General features: G+C 41.7%; 1 protein-coding gene across 2 annotated transcripts; it reads right to left on the bottom strand.

Moving 5' to 3' along the window:
- Positions 1–1,107: 1,107 nt before the first annotated feature.
- LOC105933290 (protein phosphatase 1, regulatory (inhibitor) subunit 1C) lies at positions 1,108–17,559 on the bottom strand. 2 transcript variants are annotated; one of them, XM_012872764.3, is made up of 6 exons: positions 17,407–17,559; positions 14,857–14,914; positions 12,217–12,254; positions 10,783–10,837; positions 6,858–7,061; positions 5,353–5,613 (listed from the first exon to the last, which is right to left on the bottom strand). In XM_012872764.3, exons 1-6 carry the CDS (start codon positions 17,485–17,487, stop codon positions 5,558–5,560), a joined length of 492 nt encoding a protein of 163 aa, XP_012728218.2. In that variant the 5' UTR covers positions 17,488–17,559; the 3' UTR covers positions 5,353–5,557. The 2 variants fall into 2 exon arrangements, with proteins under 2 accessions (XP_012728219.1, XP_012728218.2); XM_012872765.3 differs by lacking the exons at positions 5,353–5,613; positions 6,858–7,061 and adding an exon at positions 1,108–2,563 and having other exon boundaries at positions 17,407–17,547.
- Between the last annotated feature and the right edge of the window lie 1,621 nt (positions 17,560–19,180).

Below are 19,180 nucleotides of genomic sequence, written 5' to 3'. Positions count from 1 at the left end.
GCAATACTACTGTCAAATGGTCTATTAGAATTTACTCTGAACGTCCTTTTGAATCAACTCCATCTCTAGTGCAATTTTTCTCTATTTTAAGTTGTGGAGTTCAATTTCTCCTCTTAATTTGTGTTTTTTCAGGTCAAAATACTTTTTTTTGTTGAAGATGCTGTTTATATATAACAGATGGCACCCTGCGTCATTTTGTGAAAGAAAAAGAAAGGGTGAAACATGCCTCACGCAACAAAAGTAAAGAGAACCTGTTTTTTTCCCAGCCTTTTTCTTGGTGGCTGTTATAAACAGACAAACACATCATTTAACAGTGGTTTTTAAAAAAGAGGAAGAAGTTGCTTTTTAAAATAAAGTATAATAATTAAAGGCTACCATTTTGTAGAATATTCTTGTATTTCACTTTTATCCCCATGTTCTAGTGGCTCCCATGGAGGCTCTGATATAAAAGAACAAAGTAAATATGAAATTATTAAAAAGCAAAAATACATACTGTAGAAAGTGATAGAAACATCTATCATGGACAGTATTTACGCATTAATTTGTCTGCTGCTTTCTGCCAGCCCTCTCTCCTAGCTTTAGCAGACTTTGAGATGTCACCTGTCGTTTTAATTAATGACTCAAATTCAGCATAAACTTCCATTAAAAGCTTTTGTTCTGCTTGGGAGAAAAACTGTTTCTTCATTGTTTCTACTATCGATACATTTCCCCTTTTAAACAAACGCATGAATGCGCAGTTATCTCAGATAACTCAATCCAGTAATACTAATCGTAAACAACAGGTGTGTTCAAAGAACCCAATTAGCCAGATCATGATTAGCCGGATGAAATCATCTTGGATGTCTCATTTGATCTTGGATGTTTTAAGCAGCGTACAAAGAACGGACCCCTGCTGTCTGGCAGAAGCCCCCCCCCCCCCCCCCCCCCCACACACACACACACACATAAACTCTTACTATGATGCAAAAACTAACAATCAGCACTTTTGTACATTTCGTGTACATGTATGTTTCAGTGTTAGCATTACAGATCTTTTTATAGATGTCGGTGATAACACAAAATTAGGCCATGCTGTATATTTAGAATATTATGCCAGAGAAAACAGACTGAAAACAAGAAATGAATCAGGATTTATTGAAAACATTTAGTTTGTTTTGATGTGATACAAACTGTTGCAGTTTACAGCGTCCACTGAATGTAGCTGCTTCATGTAAAAATGGCACATCTAATTCCCTGATACATTTAAAAGAAAGAAACGTCTGTAATCAAACAGAATATAGTAACATTGGAGAATGCTACACCAACGGTGTCCAAAGTGTGACCCAGGGGTCATTTGCGGGCCTTCGGGAGATTTTGTGCGGCTCTTATCTCCATGGTACAAAGTTGTCAGCAAATGCTATTCATTGGAAAATGACACTTCATATTTTCACTTTTCAAATAAAAATCTTAAAATGGAAATGTTAGGTACAACATAAACTACACGTCTTTTAATGAACCACATTGGTATTTTTTCATTCTAGTCTCATAGAACATCAGTGACTTTTACTTAAAAGTTAATTCCTTAAATTTATCTAAATGCAGCAAGTGTTTTTGAAGAGCAACCCATAGCCCATACATGGTGTATTTTTCTTTTTAGATTTTTACATGAACCCTCATTTACAGATTTTTAATACAGGTCTGGCTACTTTATTTTGGCCCATGTGGCAAAAGTTTGGACACTACTGTACTGGACTGTCAAACGTCAATATGTTTGGTGCTGGATCTATAGTAACTGCTACGATTTTGACGCTTCAACTGTTGTTTACTAACTACACTATTATTAGCTCAAGCTAGTTAGTTAGCATTATTAGCTAAAGATAGAAGTGGGAAGGGGGCATTTTAACAGTCTATTTTAGTTGAATTGTATACTGTTTCCTTTATAAGATATGATACAAAATATTCTATAAATATTTTTTGTTCATTTCAAATCTCTGGCGTATGTAAGTGTAGCTAATGTAGCTACCCTTTAGCTGAAAGCAATCAGCTAACTACCAAACAAAGTAAATACGTTCTTTACATCTTAAACATTTGTTTTATTGTTTGCTAATTTGTTTGGATAAGCTTGAAACTTAAAAAATGTAAAGCTCTTAGCTTTTTGCTGTTTTAAAGGCAACTGTGTTTTTTTTGTTTTTGTAACGTTTAAAAAGGAACATTTAACAAAGGATGACAGTGAAAAGATAAGTACGCCATTTTGTATGTTAGTGATACAGAAAGAAGGATGGAGCATTAATCTTGTAAACTGTGAGATGCTTCTAGAAAACCTCAGAAGGTGTTAATGTTGAACACATTTCTTCAACAGGTCAGACAGAAAATGACCTTTTTCCTTTTGTAACACTTTGTGAACTCTCGCCCCGGTACGTTTCCTGTCCTCTGCTATGTTTGATTGACGTCTGCGTCCATCTTGATTCTCTTGAGGACATCAAAATACATTGGCTGCCTCTTCTTTCCCAGTGTGTGTTGATCAGTCATCCCTGATGGCTGCTTTCTTCCTCTTCTTCCTCAGGTACAGTGCTTTCCAGTTTACCTATGTACAAACATGCACAGTCAGCATAAAGACATCTTTACTCTGTTCAGCTCAGCCCAGACAGTGTTCTGCCCCGGTGAGCTGATGATGAGAAGGTGCAGCTCAGTAAACCACAATATCATCAGAAAGTTCATGTTTTTCAGCAATTCACTTTGAAAAGAGAAACTCATAAATGCTTCACACATGATGAGCAAAGTAGAGAACCCATTTGTGAAATTGAAACTAGAATACAGGAAATGATGTGAATTTGTTACATAAAAATACAACGCTTTGCTAAATGATCCCACTGCCCGGGCAGTCAGTCAGTCTGAAGGGAGTCCTTTTCTTACCTTTGAACAATTACAGCTGCCAAAAAAGGCCTGGAGTCTACGTTATCTTTCAGTAGGCCTATAATGATTGATTTTCAAACAAATCTCAAGATCAACAGAAAATCACCACGACAATCACCACTTGTAGAATCAGTGTACACGTGTTATCATACATTCCCCATATCTACAAATTAGGAGTGCAAGTAACAAGCCAAGCTAACAACAAAGACTAACTATAAAAAATAAAACTTCTGTTAGGAATAAAATGGCAAGGCAAGGCGAGTTTATTCATAAAGCACTTTTCAGCAACAAGACGATTTAAAGTGTGGTGAGTGTTTGAGGTCATAAAGGATGTTCAGCAGGATTATTTCATTAGACAACGAATGAACAATTTTCACTTAATCTAATTTCTTTCTGATCTAGAGGAAAAGGGCAGCAAAGCTGTTCGTGTCCACTTTGTCAGCATGCAGTACAAGGGATTCATTCCAGCTGGAGACCGGGGAATGTAGCTGTCTCTCTGGCTCTAAGCGATTAAGAAGGATCCCCAGTCAGCTCCTTATCTTTATGTCGATAGCGACTTCACCTGTCACTCTTAGAACGGACCTGCATGACTCTGAAGAAGGACAGGAGGCAACAAGTGTCTGTCCAATGTTTGGAAGGACAGGTCTTAAGTTCCCAGCCTGGGACCCAGAATGAGTTCAACAGCAGATGAAAAATGGTTATTTGTTGGGTTCACCAGAGGATGAGAAGGCAAATGAGGGATGCTAACAAAGACATATTGAGTGCTTTTCAAAATGCTCTCACTGGATCAGGCTGGACATGTTGCTTACACAAGTTTACACACATCTGACGTTCATAAGCCTTTCTCCCGCTCCTGGATGATCTGGACATGTCTAGAATGTAGATCGAGTCAGGTGGAGGCACGAACAGAAGATCGCTGGTAGGATCGTCTTTCTACCCACGAATGAAAAATATCGACCAAACCGGTCAAACAAGAGATGTCTTTCCTATAAGGCCCCAGAAAATCCTCCAAGGTACAAATGAGAAGCTATTTTTGGTTAAAATCAATTATGGCCCCACAAGAACAGATCAAATCAACAATTCTTTACTTGTTTTTTAGGAACCAAGATTAAAATTTGGATTCCAATGCCAAAATAAAACAAACATTTTTTGATCAGACCTACAGACAACATACAATAAAGGACAAATCTAAACATAGAAAGTATTTTGCAGTCCTTTAAAGCTGCAGTAGGTTTTGTATAAATGTATTTTTTTTAAATGTTTGTTACAACTGTCACTATATCCTGACAGTAAAATGTGAGACAAATAACCTGTGAAAAATAAAATCCAGCTCCTCAGCCTCCTCCCAGCCATCTGCAGAAATACACCGCTCCCGGTCAGAAACAACCAATCAGAGCCAGGAGGAGTGTCAATCACGCTCACACCTCTCCCCACACATCCAGTACCGTCGTTCAAGTTAAAGGTAGCCGGCTGCAGCTGCGTGGAGAAACAACCTAATGTAACAGGAAAACTGCCAATTTGTCGAGTGGCAGCTGCAAAGAGAACAAAGACACATAAACAAAAAAAGAGCGATGACAAAACGCTAGCTAGAAAGAAAGAATTAGAAGTAGCCCAAAATACGAGGGTAAATATCGGAGGAGGCTGTAAAACCTGTAACCTGTGCTTGTTCAGGTTTTCATGCCAAGTCCACGGTTTTCTAATAACTCCCTACTGCAGATTTAAAAGAACATTAAACGCTAACGCTCCGAGGTTTGTGGATTTAAGAAAACAGGATGCTTTTCCGCCATCTCCTCTGGCGAATCCTATGTCTTTTCGTGCAGCACATCCTGTCTGGAGGCGTTCAATCTTTCGAGGCTGTGTACATATAAACTCTCTCATGCACCACACACTCCCCTTCAGAAAAACACTGAAGTTATTCCAGCTGCTAATGCAGCCACATGCAGACTGGATCACTCTCCTAATGGTTCCCCCAGTGGTTTGTTTTATGCCTCTCTGTTTCATATAGACCAACATGGCGCCCGCAGGCACCAGGTGGCCCCCCAGGACCATATGGGGTGCCCTCAAGCCTGTTCTGAAAATAGCACAATCCTCCAGTGAGCTGCATCTAAAATGGTATTTTATTCAGTTGCTCTCTCTTTTTAATCATAGTTGTATTTACATTGATTTAAAAAGTGACAAAAGCGTTAAAAATATGTTTATATTACGTAACGTTAAGGTGAGCTTGGACTCTTGTAGTTCAAAGGTCAGTAAAGGTAGCTCTTCGTATGATACAGTATCGATGAAGTAGCTCTCTGTTTCAAAAAGGTTGGTGACCCCTGATGTAGATTATTCCTAGGATTAATGGTGGAATGTTAGTACATTTCACTTTTATCCAAACCCTTTTTGGTGTGTATTTTTCTAATACTGGGCGACTATATTCTACCTTACTGTTTAGAGAGACAAAAAACACTCAAAGATCCATTTTCTTGCCCGTAATATATATTTATTCACAGCCACATTTTGAAAATCCAGACTGACCTAATTAAACAAAACTCAAAATCAAACTAGTATTTAAGTGGTGCGTTTTAGCAAAGCAGAGTGTTAATGGAATAAGTGGAAAAGCAGACAGGAGTACAGCCGGTTAATGAGACACAGAAGGACAGAAGTGACGTTAGACGAGAAGCAGCTACCGGGAGATGGAGTCGGGGCTGGGCGCTTCCTTACTTTTGGTGCTGGACAAATCTGAGAAGGTGGAGGAGAGGGAAACGTGCAAAGCCACAAGAGAAGGGAAGCCCAAAGATAGAGACAGAGAGTTAGTACCAGTAGTAGAGTTTTATCTGGACACAGATGAATGCTGAGATAGAAAGCACAGAAAGACTGGTGCATATTTAATTTTATTTGCCAATAAAATTTGCTTTTTACAGCCATAGAGAACAAAAAACTTAAGTTTTAGATATTTGTGTTTTTATTTTAATAAAGACTTTAGCAGACTTCATTCTTTATATGGTTAATTACTGGCGTGTGGGTTTATCAAGCTCTATATGCAGAAAAACAACCGTCTGCTGTTACTGATAAGACCCACTCTGGCAAAACTGCCAAATTTGAAGTACATTTTAGAAAATAACCGTTTGAATTCATTTAAATTCAGTCGGTCAGTAAAAGAAAACTTATTATTATATGATTTAGGCCAATTAAGCTGACTGAGAAAACAGAAAAACTGCAATTATGCAGAGACATAATATTAGCTGAATGAAACATACTATTTGAAAGAGGAAATGGAATAATAGTTATTCATTATTGATAAAGATGTACTAGATCTGTATAAACACAGGCCTATTCATGGAACTGTATGTATGTTCTTTCTACTAGCACTACTTTTTTACAATGAAACAGGATGGATTATCATTTTCAAATATGAAACAAGGACAACTTTTTTAGTTCAATACTAGAAAATAATGACATGCTTTCTCAAGATGAGGAATTAATGCACAGTCTATGACTTAATTGACTGTGATTCTTTGCAAATCAGCCTTAAGTGATCAACTGAAATTGATAGTATTGTTTCAATTTAGGAATAAATGAGGCTGTATGATTTGAGTAGATTGATCTGAATTGGTTTTTAACAGAGTTGTATTCTATATAATTGAACAAATATCTGTTGGTCCCATAGAGTCGCTTTGAGATCGTAAATGTTGAGAACTGAACAGCATTATGGTAGATTCGGTAGACATTTTTCTACATTTTATAAAGTTTTTTAAAATAATGCAATCACAATTAACTTTGGTAATTAGCGTTTTGGGAATTAAAAACATGTTTTTAAACAGCATTTTGTGTTCACATTTTCCCTTCTGTAGAAGCATTACTTTTCACTTTGGCTAAAAGACAATTTTTTCAAATGCTTGTCCATAAGATGTCGTGCAGACTTATTTTGCTCTATCAAACAAATAAATTCCTCCAAAACGTTACAATTTCAAAAAGCAGTTTACCCCCTGAGCTGTTGCTCTCTGCCACGCCTCTCTCCTGATTGGCTAACAGCAAACACGCCTCATTCCCATTGGCTTCCTCTGGCTGATTGTGATTGGCCCACGTGTAATCAGTGGCATAGTGTTCTGCTGTGATTGGGCTTAGCAGGCTGTCTGTGTCACAGAGCCCCGCCCCCAGAAGATGTTGCTCCACCCCCAGCGTAAGGTCTGAGGAGAGAATAGCACCTCTAGTGGAGAGACATTTGAACTACAGGTACATTGCTGCAAAGTACAAACAATATTTATTTTAAAGGAAACTAGATATTCAGAAAAGAAAAGAGGTGCTGTAAAATAACTATAATGTTAATAAGAGATTCCAACTTAAAATAAACAACAAAACAGGAAAAAGGAAAGAGTCCAGCTGTGGATTGTTTTTAATTTTTGCCTCATTGTTTGGAGCAGAAATATTACATTACGTCAGAAGCTTCAGGAAAACCCACCTGACTGGAATACATCTCTCTTGTGGATCTGTAGTAGGTTTTGTTTAGAACGTAGTCTGTTTATGTTACTATCGCTGACTATCCAGTAGAGCACGAACGTGTTGCTCCTAATCCCCCGCTTCATTTCTGTTTGATGCTTTCAGGATCCTGCGCTAGGAGCCGATCCTCCATCCTACCGTGGTCCTTCTGTGTGTTTGGTGCATTGGCAGTTACTCAGGAGGCTTTTAGCAAATTCACATGCCCACACTCACCCAGCTGGGATCGATTAAAGAAAAGCTTTTACACTCCGTCCCTTCCCAGAATCCACTCAGCGCTCTTTAATCGTGTGTTGCACATCTTCTTTCCTCTCTGCTTTTTTTTTTTTTTTTTTTTCAAACAAGCACCTTTCCCTGCATGCAGTTATCCACACTCCCACATAAATGTATAATGGAAAACATGAAGCTATTTTAAATTTCTTTATTTAACCCCCTTCAAACTGTGCTGCAGGAAATGGTTTTGCTTTCTGCATTGCTGCAAGAAGCTCTGAAACGAGTTGATAAATTATTTAGGGTTGAAAGCCATCATACAGGCACACTTTGCATTGTTTTGTTGCCTTAAGAAGAGTCAAAGCTCTACAAAATGTGTCAACACTTGTGTTCTCATTGTGTGTATTTCAAGCCACTGACTCCATTAGGAGTGAGTAGTTACACTGCCCTGCAAAGGTATTCATACTTCATGTTCTTTTCTACAATTTAACCACAAACTACAATGCTTTTTATCTAGGTTTTATGTAATGGACCAACGTAAAGCAGAGCATAATCATGAAGTAGATGGACAATTATTCATCATTTTCAAAACTACTGTGTTGAACCTCCTTTTGCTGCATTAAGAGCTGCTAGTCTTCTCGGTTAATATTCCACATTGTTGGCCCGTCTAGAGACGAAATTTCTTCCCCACTAGTGCTGTCCATTTCTGTATCGCCTTCTTTACTCTGATGCCCTAAAATAAAATCCAACTTGTGCAGGTTACTTTCACCAGTCGCCTAATTAGTCATTGGAATCCAACTGGGTGTCATTTGACCTCGGCATAGACCCAGATGTTCTGTTTGTGGCTTTGGAGGCTTGTTAGAGAACATTGTGGAGACCGAAGAACACCGCAGACAGGTCGGCAATGCAGCTGTGGAGATGTTTAGATTATAAAACAGCATCCTGAGCTTTGAACATCTCAGGGAGCTCCGTTAAGGCCATCATCAGAAAATAAAAAAGGGTGCAAGGCAGCGTGGCAGGAAGGGAGCCATCGGTGGAAAAAGCCATTAGCAGTCTTTGCTGTAACACGTGGAAGAAGGCTCTTTGCTCAGATGGCAACAAGCTTCAACTTCTAGACCTACTTGAAAAACACCGCGATGTGGAAAATAACACTGCATACCACCCTGAAGACGCCATCGTTACAGTGAAGCACGGTGGTGGCAGCATCATTGTGTGGGTGTTCAGCAGGGACAGGAAGCTGGTCAGTGCTGGGGGGAAAACTCCAGTATCACAATAACCCTGGATATCCCAGAACCACAGCAGAATGGGGTTTGGCAAGTTTAAAGTACTAGTGGGCCACAAGAATTTTTTTATTAAAAAAACATCTGTTTAAGATTAAAATAAATAGTTTAGGTTTGCAAACTGTAGTTATCTGATTTTTGTAGAAAAGGAGATCAGCAAATCACTGCAGGTCAGAAATGTAAAAAACAGTTTGTGTTAGAAGAAAGGCTGTTGCAAAGATACAAAAAAAGTCTATTCTCAGCAACAAGAACAGGTTCTGGGTCACCTTTTCTTTGAAATATGTATTATCAAGTTTAATAACTGGGTGCCCACTTCGGCTTTTCAGTAAAAGATATTTCGATGTTTGTGATATTATTTACTATGAACCTGAAAGCAAAACAAAACTCTGGTTGGTCAGTACTGTTTGTTTCCCCCAATTATTTTCTATTTAAAGAAGATTTAAATATGTCAGTAAAAAAAAAATCCACCCCATTTTTTCTCTTTTTAAAGAGTATCAACTGCCTTGATTTGTTGGCTGGGGCCGCATAAAATCCCTCTAAACGTTGGAGAGGGACTTCTAACGTCGTGCTGGTTTAGACCAACGCTATGTTAGAAGGTGGCCTAGTTAAAGTCCTGACCTAGATCCAGACAGGAGCCTGTGGCAAGACAGAAGAGTCCACAGATGGGCTCCACCCCATCTCTCTGAGTCAGCGGTATTTTGCAAAGGATGATGGGCAAAAAATTTCCATCTTAAGAGTTGCAAAGCTGTTGTACACGAACTGGATCTGCGACATTTGTTGTGACTCAAGGCTTGACAAATAAACTAGATAGAGCTGAATAGGATTATCCTTTCCCAGAAGACTTTCAGCTGTAATCACAGCGAGAAGTGGTTCTAAAGAACATCGAGTCAGGGGGGGCCGAACACACATCCCAGCCACTCTGATTTTTTACTTGATCGTTCTCCCTCTGCTTCACAGTTATGAACTTTAAATAAGTTCTCAAACACTAAGGAGTGGTTGTTTGGCTTAACATGATGATAAAGCCAATTTGAAGAACTTGTCTGATCACGGATCTAACCTCCTCCCCAGCGTAACACCGCCAGCTGGACTCCACTGACAACAAGACCAGAGGCTAAAAGAAAATAAAAAGCTCAGATCCAGCCTGAAAAAACAGAAACCATGAAAACAACAGAGAAAGAAAATGGCACGTCAACCAAAGCAAACAAAAAGTCCAGCTGGACCAAACTTAAAAGGAAGAAAGCCATGTCCCCAGCTGGAATGAAGCGCTGCCAAACTCAGCAGATTCACACATGGGTTTGAAAAAGGCAGCAAAGAATAAGACAGGTGAAGCACTTCAGAATATCCAAGGTTGTTAGAAACACACAAGATTAACTGAACATCCTGATCTTCTAATAAAGAATCTGCCACAGTCATCTGAGCAACTCTCTAAGAAAATACATTTATTTTAAATAAGAATACCCTCGAGCCAAAGGCTAATACACAGGCCCAGTCCCTGGTTAGGCCTTTAAATCTAATAATATAAGGAAACCTATTTAAAACTAGCAGTAAAATACGACTTCAGTACAACTGGGAAGTTAACCTGTAAAACTACTATCCCACAGAAACTCGTTTTAAGCAGTTTAATAAGACTTTAATGAAGAAAGAAAAAAACTATCCATAAAAGCTGCTGAGCAACGTAAGCTGTACCCGTTTCAGTGTTCGCATATTTATCTCCGCTTGAGCCATTTTTTTAATCCTGTCTCTGCAGGAAGCAGCAAAACATCCTTCAATGTAGCCAAGAAAACAGCCCCTCTCCCCGGTCCTTTTCTCCCCGCTAAAAACGGCTTCCCTCCTTTCTTTACGCATTGACCGGCTTTGACCAGCTTTACACAAATGTTGCACGCCTTGCTAGCTGTTGTCAAGTCAGAATAAAAAACCCGTTTACCTTTAATTGATGGGGGGGCATACGTGCTCTGCTTCCTCTGCGTCCCGTCCGAATCCTGCGAAAACAAAACCCAGAAACTGCTGAAAAAGGTCCTGAAACAGTCCCCACTGGTTGAGACCTTATAAATAAAAAAGGCAGCTGATTATAAATCTACTCTTGCTCTACAATTTAGGGGAAACCTACCCCTGCAACTATTCTGCAACTACACGTGCTGTTACTAGGCTTTGGCTTTTAAAAACTGCTGATCCGACTAAATCTTTAGGCTTAATTGTTGATGCCACACAGTTTCATTCCACCAGTGGGGGGGATAAGCCTGGGAGATGATTAAGCCCTTTAAACGGGAATGATAAGAAAAATGGAACACCTTCTACTCAAGTCATTAATGTTGTCAACTTTTACTTTAAGGTTCCCATGATAAAGTAACAGCAAACATGTTTTAAATGCTTAGAAACAGCCGAGCTCCAGCTGCAGGATGCTCAGTGCGAGCCACCAGAACTGACTCGTGGATAGGAGTCCAAACGTTTTTTAGGAAGAAAAACTGAGCCAAAGTCCAGTTGCCTCCGATTTAAGCCTGCTTTCTGTTGCGATGACCCCGATATATGAGAATTTGCACAGCTATGATAAAGTAACTTCCTGGATCTACCGAGGATTTTCTGGAACAAAGCAGGGTACATGAGTCCACCAATCAGAGCAACACGTCCAGGTCCTGAAGCAGCCCCAGACCATCACTCTACCACCACCAGCATTGACTGCTCGTACAATGCACTTTTTCTGAAATTCTTTGTTCGTTTTATGGAAGACGCAACAGAGCGCACACCTTTCAGAAAGTTCTACTTTGGTTTTATTGGTCTGCAAAACGGAGATGTGGCTTTGTGTTTGGTTTGGTTTGGTCAGCAGTGGTTTTCACCATGGATCGTTTTGCCCAATCGCGTGCTTACTGAATAATGTACTTTGACCTTCACTGGGGCCCAGCCAGGCCTGCGGTGTTCCTCTGTGACCTCCAGGATGAGACATTGGTAGTCTGGCCGCTCCTGTTCAATAACTTCTCCATATGTGGATAATGGCTCTCGGTGCGGGTCGCTGGTGTCACAAAGCCTTAGAAATGGATGTGTAACCTTTTCCAGATGGATGGATGTCATTGAGCTTGTTTCTTATCTTTTATTTTATTCTGTTTATTCCATCTATTGCATGGATGGATTTGTCTTTTCACTTTTGAGTCAATTTTTAGATGCAAAATCAGTTGAGAGTGGCTCATCCAGTTTGCAGACATGGTTTTAGTATAAGTTTGGGTGGGGGAGTAATGGCCGTCTGGACGTGGATGCCTCAGAAAGGCCTCTGGTCTGCTGAGGGAATCATTTTTTTTTTTTTGCAGCTCTGGGACTGTTAAAGATCGTCTCTGTGACTCTGTGTGTCATTACAAGCATTTTTCCAAACCTGTGACTCCCCGCTGGCGTTTTGTGGATCTCCACCATCTGCAGGAGAGATGAGATAGCAGCAGTGAGTGATTCACATTCAAGCAAATCAGTAACAGACTACATCCCTTCACACTGATCTGCTGTGTGTGCTCAGAGCTCTGCTCCTTGTTTCTTTTAAAATCAGATTGTTTATGTCACTTCCAAGTCATTTTTCTCCAGGGCCTGAAAAGTCTTGCCCTACTCTTCTGGTTAACATCCTTTCAGAACATGATTGTGGAAGGAGATTCTACAGAAGCTGGTACAGTAAATCAGACTGTTGCAAAAAAAAAAAAAAAAACTCAGAATGTCCAGCCATCATCCCGTCCAAGAAGGGCACGGCCGACGTTTCCCAGAGATGATTGTGTTTTCCTGGGAAATATGAGTATCAGCCCCAGAACTGTAACAAAAGACCACGTGAAGATGCTAGCTGACACCACAGTCAGTGTCCACAGTGAAACAAGTCCTGTACAGACATGGGCTGAAAGGCCACTCAGGAAGGACACGGCCGTTAATCCCAAAATGAGATAAAATGCCAGACTGCAAATAAACTCATGGACTTGTTCTATTGTTCTATGATTGTCACTTTCGTTTCTACATTTGAAGGCACAAAAGAGGGATGCTTTCAAGCCTGAGAACAACAACCCGACTGAGAGGTACGGGGGTGGCAGTGTTGTGGGACCGCTTTGCTGCAGGAGGGACTGGTGCACATCACCAAAACAGACGGCCTCATGGGGAAAGAACATTATGTGGTGAAATGGATGCAGCGCCTCAAGAGATCAGCCAGGATGTTGAAGCTTGGGTGTCTTCCAAAAGGACGATCACCCTCAGCATGCCAGCAACTTAAGTGGCTTCAGGACCACAATATGATGTTTTGGAGCGGAGCTCACAAACACCTGATTTCAGTCCCATTAAATATTTGCGGGCCGAGCGGAAAAGAAGCGTTGCCATGGCGGCTCGCAAACCCAGTACAGTTACTGGGCCAAAATCACAGCAAACCTTTCCTCGTGGATCACCAGAAGTACTTGCCTTAAGGTATACGGTTTAAAAGGCAGTTATGGCAAAGAAAATGCATGGATAGAAAAAAAGTAAAAAAAAATGTAATGTCAGAGCTTGAGAACAGATCGGTTGTGTCTTTATACAGATATAGTCTCTGCTTTCTGACAGAGACCTGGCAGAGTCATAAAATGTGCTTCATTTCCTCACATTTGGGCCCATGCAGGACAGGAATCTGTGACAGCAGTTTGAATAACGATATTATTAGGAGCAAAAGTTGCAAATGACATCTGAATAGCACATCTGTGGGAGACGTACGTGACCTTTGCTGGTGGTGGGACACCTTTCACAAATGTTTCTTGTAACAAATGAAACTGACTGTGAGCCAAAAACAACAAAACTGCATCTGCTCATCTAAAAGCAAGAATGTATTTCAGTGCAGTTTTTTTTCTGCACACTTTTAAGCGCTTTTGTCAGGGATTCTGAACGCAACAAAAATATAATATTTGGCAGATTTGTCCTAGATCTATCAAACAGACTGAGTGTGGTATAGCGGGCAAAGCATGATGGGAGACAGCGGTGCAGGAGTCCGTTCATCCTGCAATTGGCAGGTTGCTGGTTCGATTCCCTCGAACCATTGTGTCCTCAGGCAAGACATTTCACCTGAATTGCCTGCTGGTGGTGGTCAGAGGGCCCGGTGGCCAATGTATGGCAGCCTTGCTACTAACATAGCTCACCACCGTCAGGGTGTGAATGACTGACTGTAGTGTAAAGCGCTTTGGGGTCGTCAGACCAGTTAAAGCGCTGTACAAGTACAAGCACGTGCCTTTAAATCCTGTTCAGTTATTATTATTATTAAATCCTGGTCAATTATTACTATTATTAAATCCTGGTCAATGTAAAAACTGGCAAGTTTGTCCAAGATGTACTGACTTGTGGCGAGCCCTGAATAATACAGCAGGTGAATGGACCTGCCTCACCTGAACTTAAAAAGACATCTTTCCTGTTCAGTGTTAAAAAGTTAAGAATCATCTTCTTAGAGGTCAAACATGAATCTAGAAGTGGAGGCTGTCATGCACATCCCTCTTTAAAACAAATCCTTTCTTTAATTTTAATGTTCACATTTATTTTAGCTGTTATCTTAGCAATCAGATAGTAAAGTATCAGCTGCAGAGTTCTTGACCTTGTTTGTTTCCAGACTGGGAACATGAACCTGCTGCTTGTTTTTCCAGCTGCCAGCAGGAGGAGAACCGAAGGAACAACTATCCAGCTGTTAGAAACCCCGATCGCTGCCATAACGAGGAGGAAAAGCTCGTTAAGCTCATTTGTGTTCGGACGTTTGCTGCAGACTTTCCTGACAAACTGGCAGCTGGGAGGCCTGCAGAACTGGACACAGCAGTGCTGGAACCCGACTCGGAGAGAAATCTGGCAGATCATTCAATCAGTCCGTTCCTCTGTGCAGGGATTTACAGGAGCTGAGAGCAACACTCGCTCATTCTGCATCCATCAGTCCGGCCCGGATCACTTTACAAACAGTAATCTAATAAAGCTTCCATTATTGCAGCTGCCGCTCTGCTTTCCATCCATCTCCCTGCCTCCCTCAGTCTGCCCCCTGCTTTTTTCTCACCTGTCCCAGGTTGTCTGTAGATCTGCAGCGTGGCCGGCGTCGGTCTTCTGCGACGGATCTGAGGCGAACATTTGGAGAACGAAAACAAAAACAGTTACAGGTTGAGCTGGCAAAGGTGCTCTTACAGATTTTTTTTTTTTTGATGATTATGAAGTTTAAGACAAACCCATTAGTTACAAAATGTTATTTTTTTTATTGCAGCAGCAGGATCTCACATTGAACATTTAGAAAACTCAAACCTTTCAGATGAGTAAATTTATCCAGTGGAGAAAATCCAAATATCAAAAAAAAAAACAGTGGCCCGATGCCACCTGCTTTCATATTTCATCTTTGAATGTGTCTCCAGACCAGGGGTCTGCAACCTGGGGCTCCGGAGCCACAAATGGCTCTTTGGAACTTCCACCGTGGCTTTAAATGGTTCTGGCTGAAAATGGTCCAGAACCAAATAACATTTTTCAATGGTATTTCAGCAGTTCAGTTCATTTTTTTTTTTTTTTTAATAAGTGAATAACACTAACCAGTATCATACTTTGACATCTATTTTTCTTGTCACTGGGTTGGAAACTATGTTGTTTTTGTTGTTGATTTTACAAAGTTTTCCACAAATATCCAAATCCCATAGAAGAAGACACATTCCTGTTTTTGAAAAGGTTTTACGTTCTTTGAGCTTTGATCAGGTGGACTTAGAACAGCTCCCCCCCCCTCCCAACTCTAGATCATCCAGACTCCTCTCCCATGTTCTCCTCTCCACAGTTCATCCCGCTGATGTTCTGTAGGACATTTTGTGTTTATTTGGTCACGTGTTATACATCACTGTCCTGTTGAAAGACCCAATTATAATAATCCCTGTTCTGTTTTCTAGGAGAGTCTACCAGAGTTGGTTTATTTCAAAGAGGTGATGATGCTATGGACTCTAACCAGGATCTGGGGTCTTTGGAGCAGGAGCAGGCCCACAGCATCACTACTCGTCTCCCATACCTACCAGTGGGTGTCAGGTGGTTTTCCACATTATGGCCCTTTGGTTCACCTCTAACCATCCTGGACTGTCTGCTGCTAAAAAAGCTGAAGTCTCATCTGGCCAAAGCACACAGGTCCAGTTTGAGTGCCAGTAAAATTCACACACGAAGGTTTGAAGACTTCTTGCGTCCTCCACCACTGTGTTCATTATTTGGGTGTCCAGAAAAAAAAAAAAAAATCAGCCTCCATCCAGGCCTTATTTAAACCCCAGGAAAACAGAACGTCAACGATTACTAATTAAGAGCTCCTAGAAAGTACGCTATGACTTAAGAAACGCTTCAATTACACAGTCACAGGCTGTTTTAGGGTTTACAACAGTGCAACTGCTGGTTGTGTTACGATACAAAAAAAAAAAAAAAACTATAATTTCCAAACGGAACAGTGAAGCTGTTTTTATCTTAAGGGTTTTTTTTTTACTCATCTTTTAAAGGAGTGCCAATAAATGTGTCCAATATCTGGATGTTAGCATAGTTAGCTGTTGAACAGACTGTTGGCGATTATCAAGTCTGCAGACTGAAGACCCTTTCAAGTTGTTGGATTTTTACAGATACCTAAAGTCATAGATGAAGAAGCTGCTTTTTATTTATTGGGGTCATTTTCCCCTCATTTGAGGGCTTCAGGGGCCTGATGACCTCAGGGTCATGGCAGTAAACAATGAGCCTCCAGCAGGAACCTCTGCCTGGTTTAATTCATTACCTGAGTGACACGCTGGTGTAAAGACCAGGCTTGGCTTAAGTCACACCCCGCTGCACTGTAGATGTTCACTATTACCTCAAAGGTGAGACCAAATGGGAGGGCACTGAGCCTTTAATGGCCTGTGAGGGCGTTGAGGGTAACCCCCCCAAAGCAACCACAGCAGCGAGCCTAAGCCGCTTCCGTGGGCATCTGGCCCCCATCGCCCAAACGCCTCGTAAAGACGGCAGCCAAGCAGAGGCCAGCAGTTCAAACTCCCTGAAGCGTGACGTGTCGGCTCTTCATGAAAGAGCAGCCTCTGTTCCTTCCTTCTGGAGTCTCCATTCAGACGCAACACCACGCAACGCTCGGCCTTTTCCACCCCTCCGCCACATTTCTACACTTTAGCGATCTCCGCTTCGCTCAGGAAAGAATGTAAAGCACCTGCCATGGAGCAAATAAACTAACTTGCCTCTCCGTGTTTCCAGAGAACGAAAAACAAGGCAGCCTGTGTGAGTTGGGAGAAAGTTGCAAAAATAAAAGCAGCACAGACCTGAAGTCAGTGACAGCGGATTTGGGTGGGAATATAAAAATATTCTACAGATTGCAATAAACACTCACCAGACTGCAGGGCATGTAAACAAAAGTTACAAAAAGCACCCCCCCCCCCCCCACACACACACACACACACTAATATCAGTTTTCATAGCACTGATTTTGCTACACACGCTGCTCTGCACCCACACAGAAAATTCCAGACAAGGCTCCCTAGAAAGAAGCCTCATTCAGCCGCTGACATGCGTGAGCCTCCTGCAGCCCCCCACGGACGTCTGGAGCTCTAGGACACGCTGAGAAACTCACATGTTCGGCGGCCTGGGGGTCAATCTGTCCCTGCAGCGGAGGCGCAGCAAACTGGATCTTCTTTGGACTACCGGGCTCCATTCTCACTGACTGAGGGGTAGAACGAAAGGAAGACGGACAGAGAGAGAGAGGGAGAGAGAGAGAGAAAGTGTGGCTGCTGCGTGAAGGAGGGAGGGGAGGAAAGCAGAGAGAGAGGGAGGGAGGCAGGGAGGGAGTGGTCTCCTCTCTGCCGATGAGCTCCATTATCACTAATTGACAGACTTACAGAGATGGGAACAGCAGCCAAGGCATTGCAGCATTTTCCAAACCACCATCTGATAAGTAAAAACATGAAATTGTGTTGCTGCTCTTCCTGCTGCCTTGTGACGTTCTGCAGAGCACATGTTCAGGTCTCAGAGCTGCGTTTGTGTCCTCAGTCGAGGCCGCGGCCCTTAATTGTTATGAGCGTGGCATTGATTTGGTGATGGGAGCGATCGTGTGACAGACGAGGACAACAACAAGCCTCCATCGTGGAACCTTTTCTTGAGTTACAAAACAGAACTGTTATTATTAGCAGAGAAATGTATGGATGAGACTGTGTTGACTTGAAGGAGGGGCCAGGGAGCAGGCCGCATCCTTTTGGCTCTGAGCTTGAGTAATATTAGAAATCAGCTCTATTTACGCCCAGTCCAAATCAATCTGAGTTTTGTCAAGCTACTCCAATAGGTTGCCTTTTTCTGATTTAGGGAGACGTGGTGCAGGTTGTCCAAAGCGTACATGTGATTGGCTGGTCAGGCGTCTCCTTCTGGGATGCATAGAGCTGAACTGGGTCAGTTGACCCACGAGACAAAAAGGTGATGATCTCAGTATCACTCACCGACTTTCTTAGAGTGCTTGTTGTTCCTCCTGTTCCTTTTGCAGTTCCAGCTCAGACTCATCGAACCTGAGAACCCGTCCAAACCTCCTGTGACCTGACCTTCTGTCTCCCTGCTGCAGAACAACCTTCAGGTTTAAAACCCGTTGTCCTGAGATTCAGGAAACGGGACAGATCAAAACCCCCGTCGGTTCGCGGAGGCGTAACACAAGATCTGGACCACAGCAAGGAGCTCTGCTTCTTCTTCTAAGCTGAGGAACAGATGTGTCCAGGAGGTCTAGAAAAACTTTGAATACCTCCCTCTGTTTCTTTCCCCAAACGTTTCCCCAAGAAAATGACCGTTACATATTATTAAAACTCCGACAACTATAATGAAAAACAAACCTTTAATCAGCTAAGATCAAAGTTTGAACATTCAATTCTTAGAAAGCTCTCGCCTTCTGCTTCTGGTAGAATTAGATTGTAAAATCAGCTGTTAGTCTGTGTCTTAATTGTTATTTTTTCTTAAATAAATGACAAGGAAATAGACCTCAGTTTGCATAATTATAAATAGAATCCTTGATTACGTGTATCCTACGAAGGACGGAACTGTCTCTTTGGGATCGATAAAAGATGTTGCTTAACAGATTTAGTGAGATTATGAGATTAGAGACCGATCCTAATGATGCAATATGAAATCATAGTTCAGTTTAACATATGAAATCCCAACACAGGTTATCTGGCACAGAACCGTCCGTCCGTCCGTCTTCTTCCACTTATCCGGGGTCGGGTTGCGGGGGTAGCAGCTTCAGTAGGGAGGCCCAGACGTCCCTCTCCCCAGCCACTTGGGCCAGCTCCTCCGGGGGAATCCCAAGGCGTTCCCAGGCCAGTTGGGAGACAGTCCCTCCAGCGTGTCCTGGGTCTTCCCCTGGGCCTCTCGAC

The sequence above is a fragment of the Fundulus heteroclitus genome, chromosome 22, assembly GCF_011125445.2.
Source record: "Fundulus heteroclitus isolate FHET01 chromosome 22, MU-UCD_Fhet_4.1, whole genome shotgun sequence".
In the NCBI taxonomy this organism is placed as follows: Eukaryota; Metazoa; Chordata; class Actinopteri; order Cyprinodontiformes; family Fundulidae; genus Fundulus; species Fundulus heteroclitus.
This window is presented reverse-complemented; position numbering and strand designations above follow the sequence as displayed.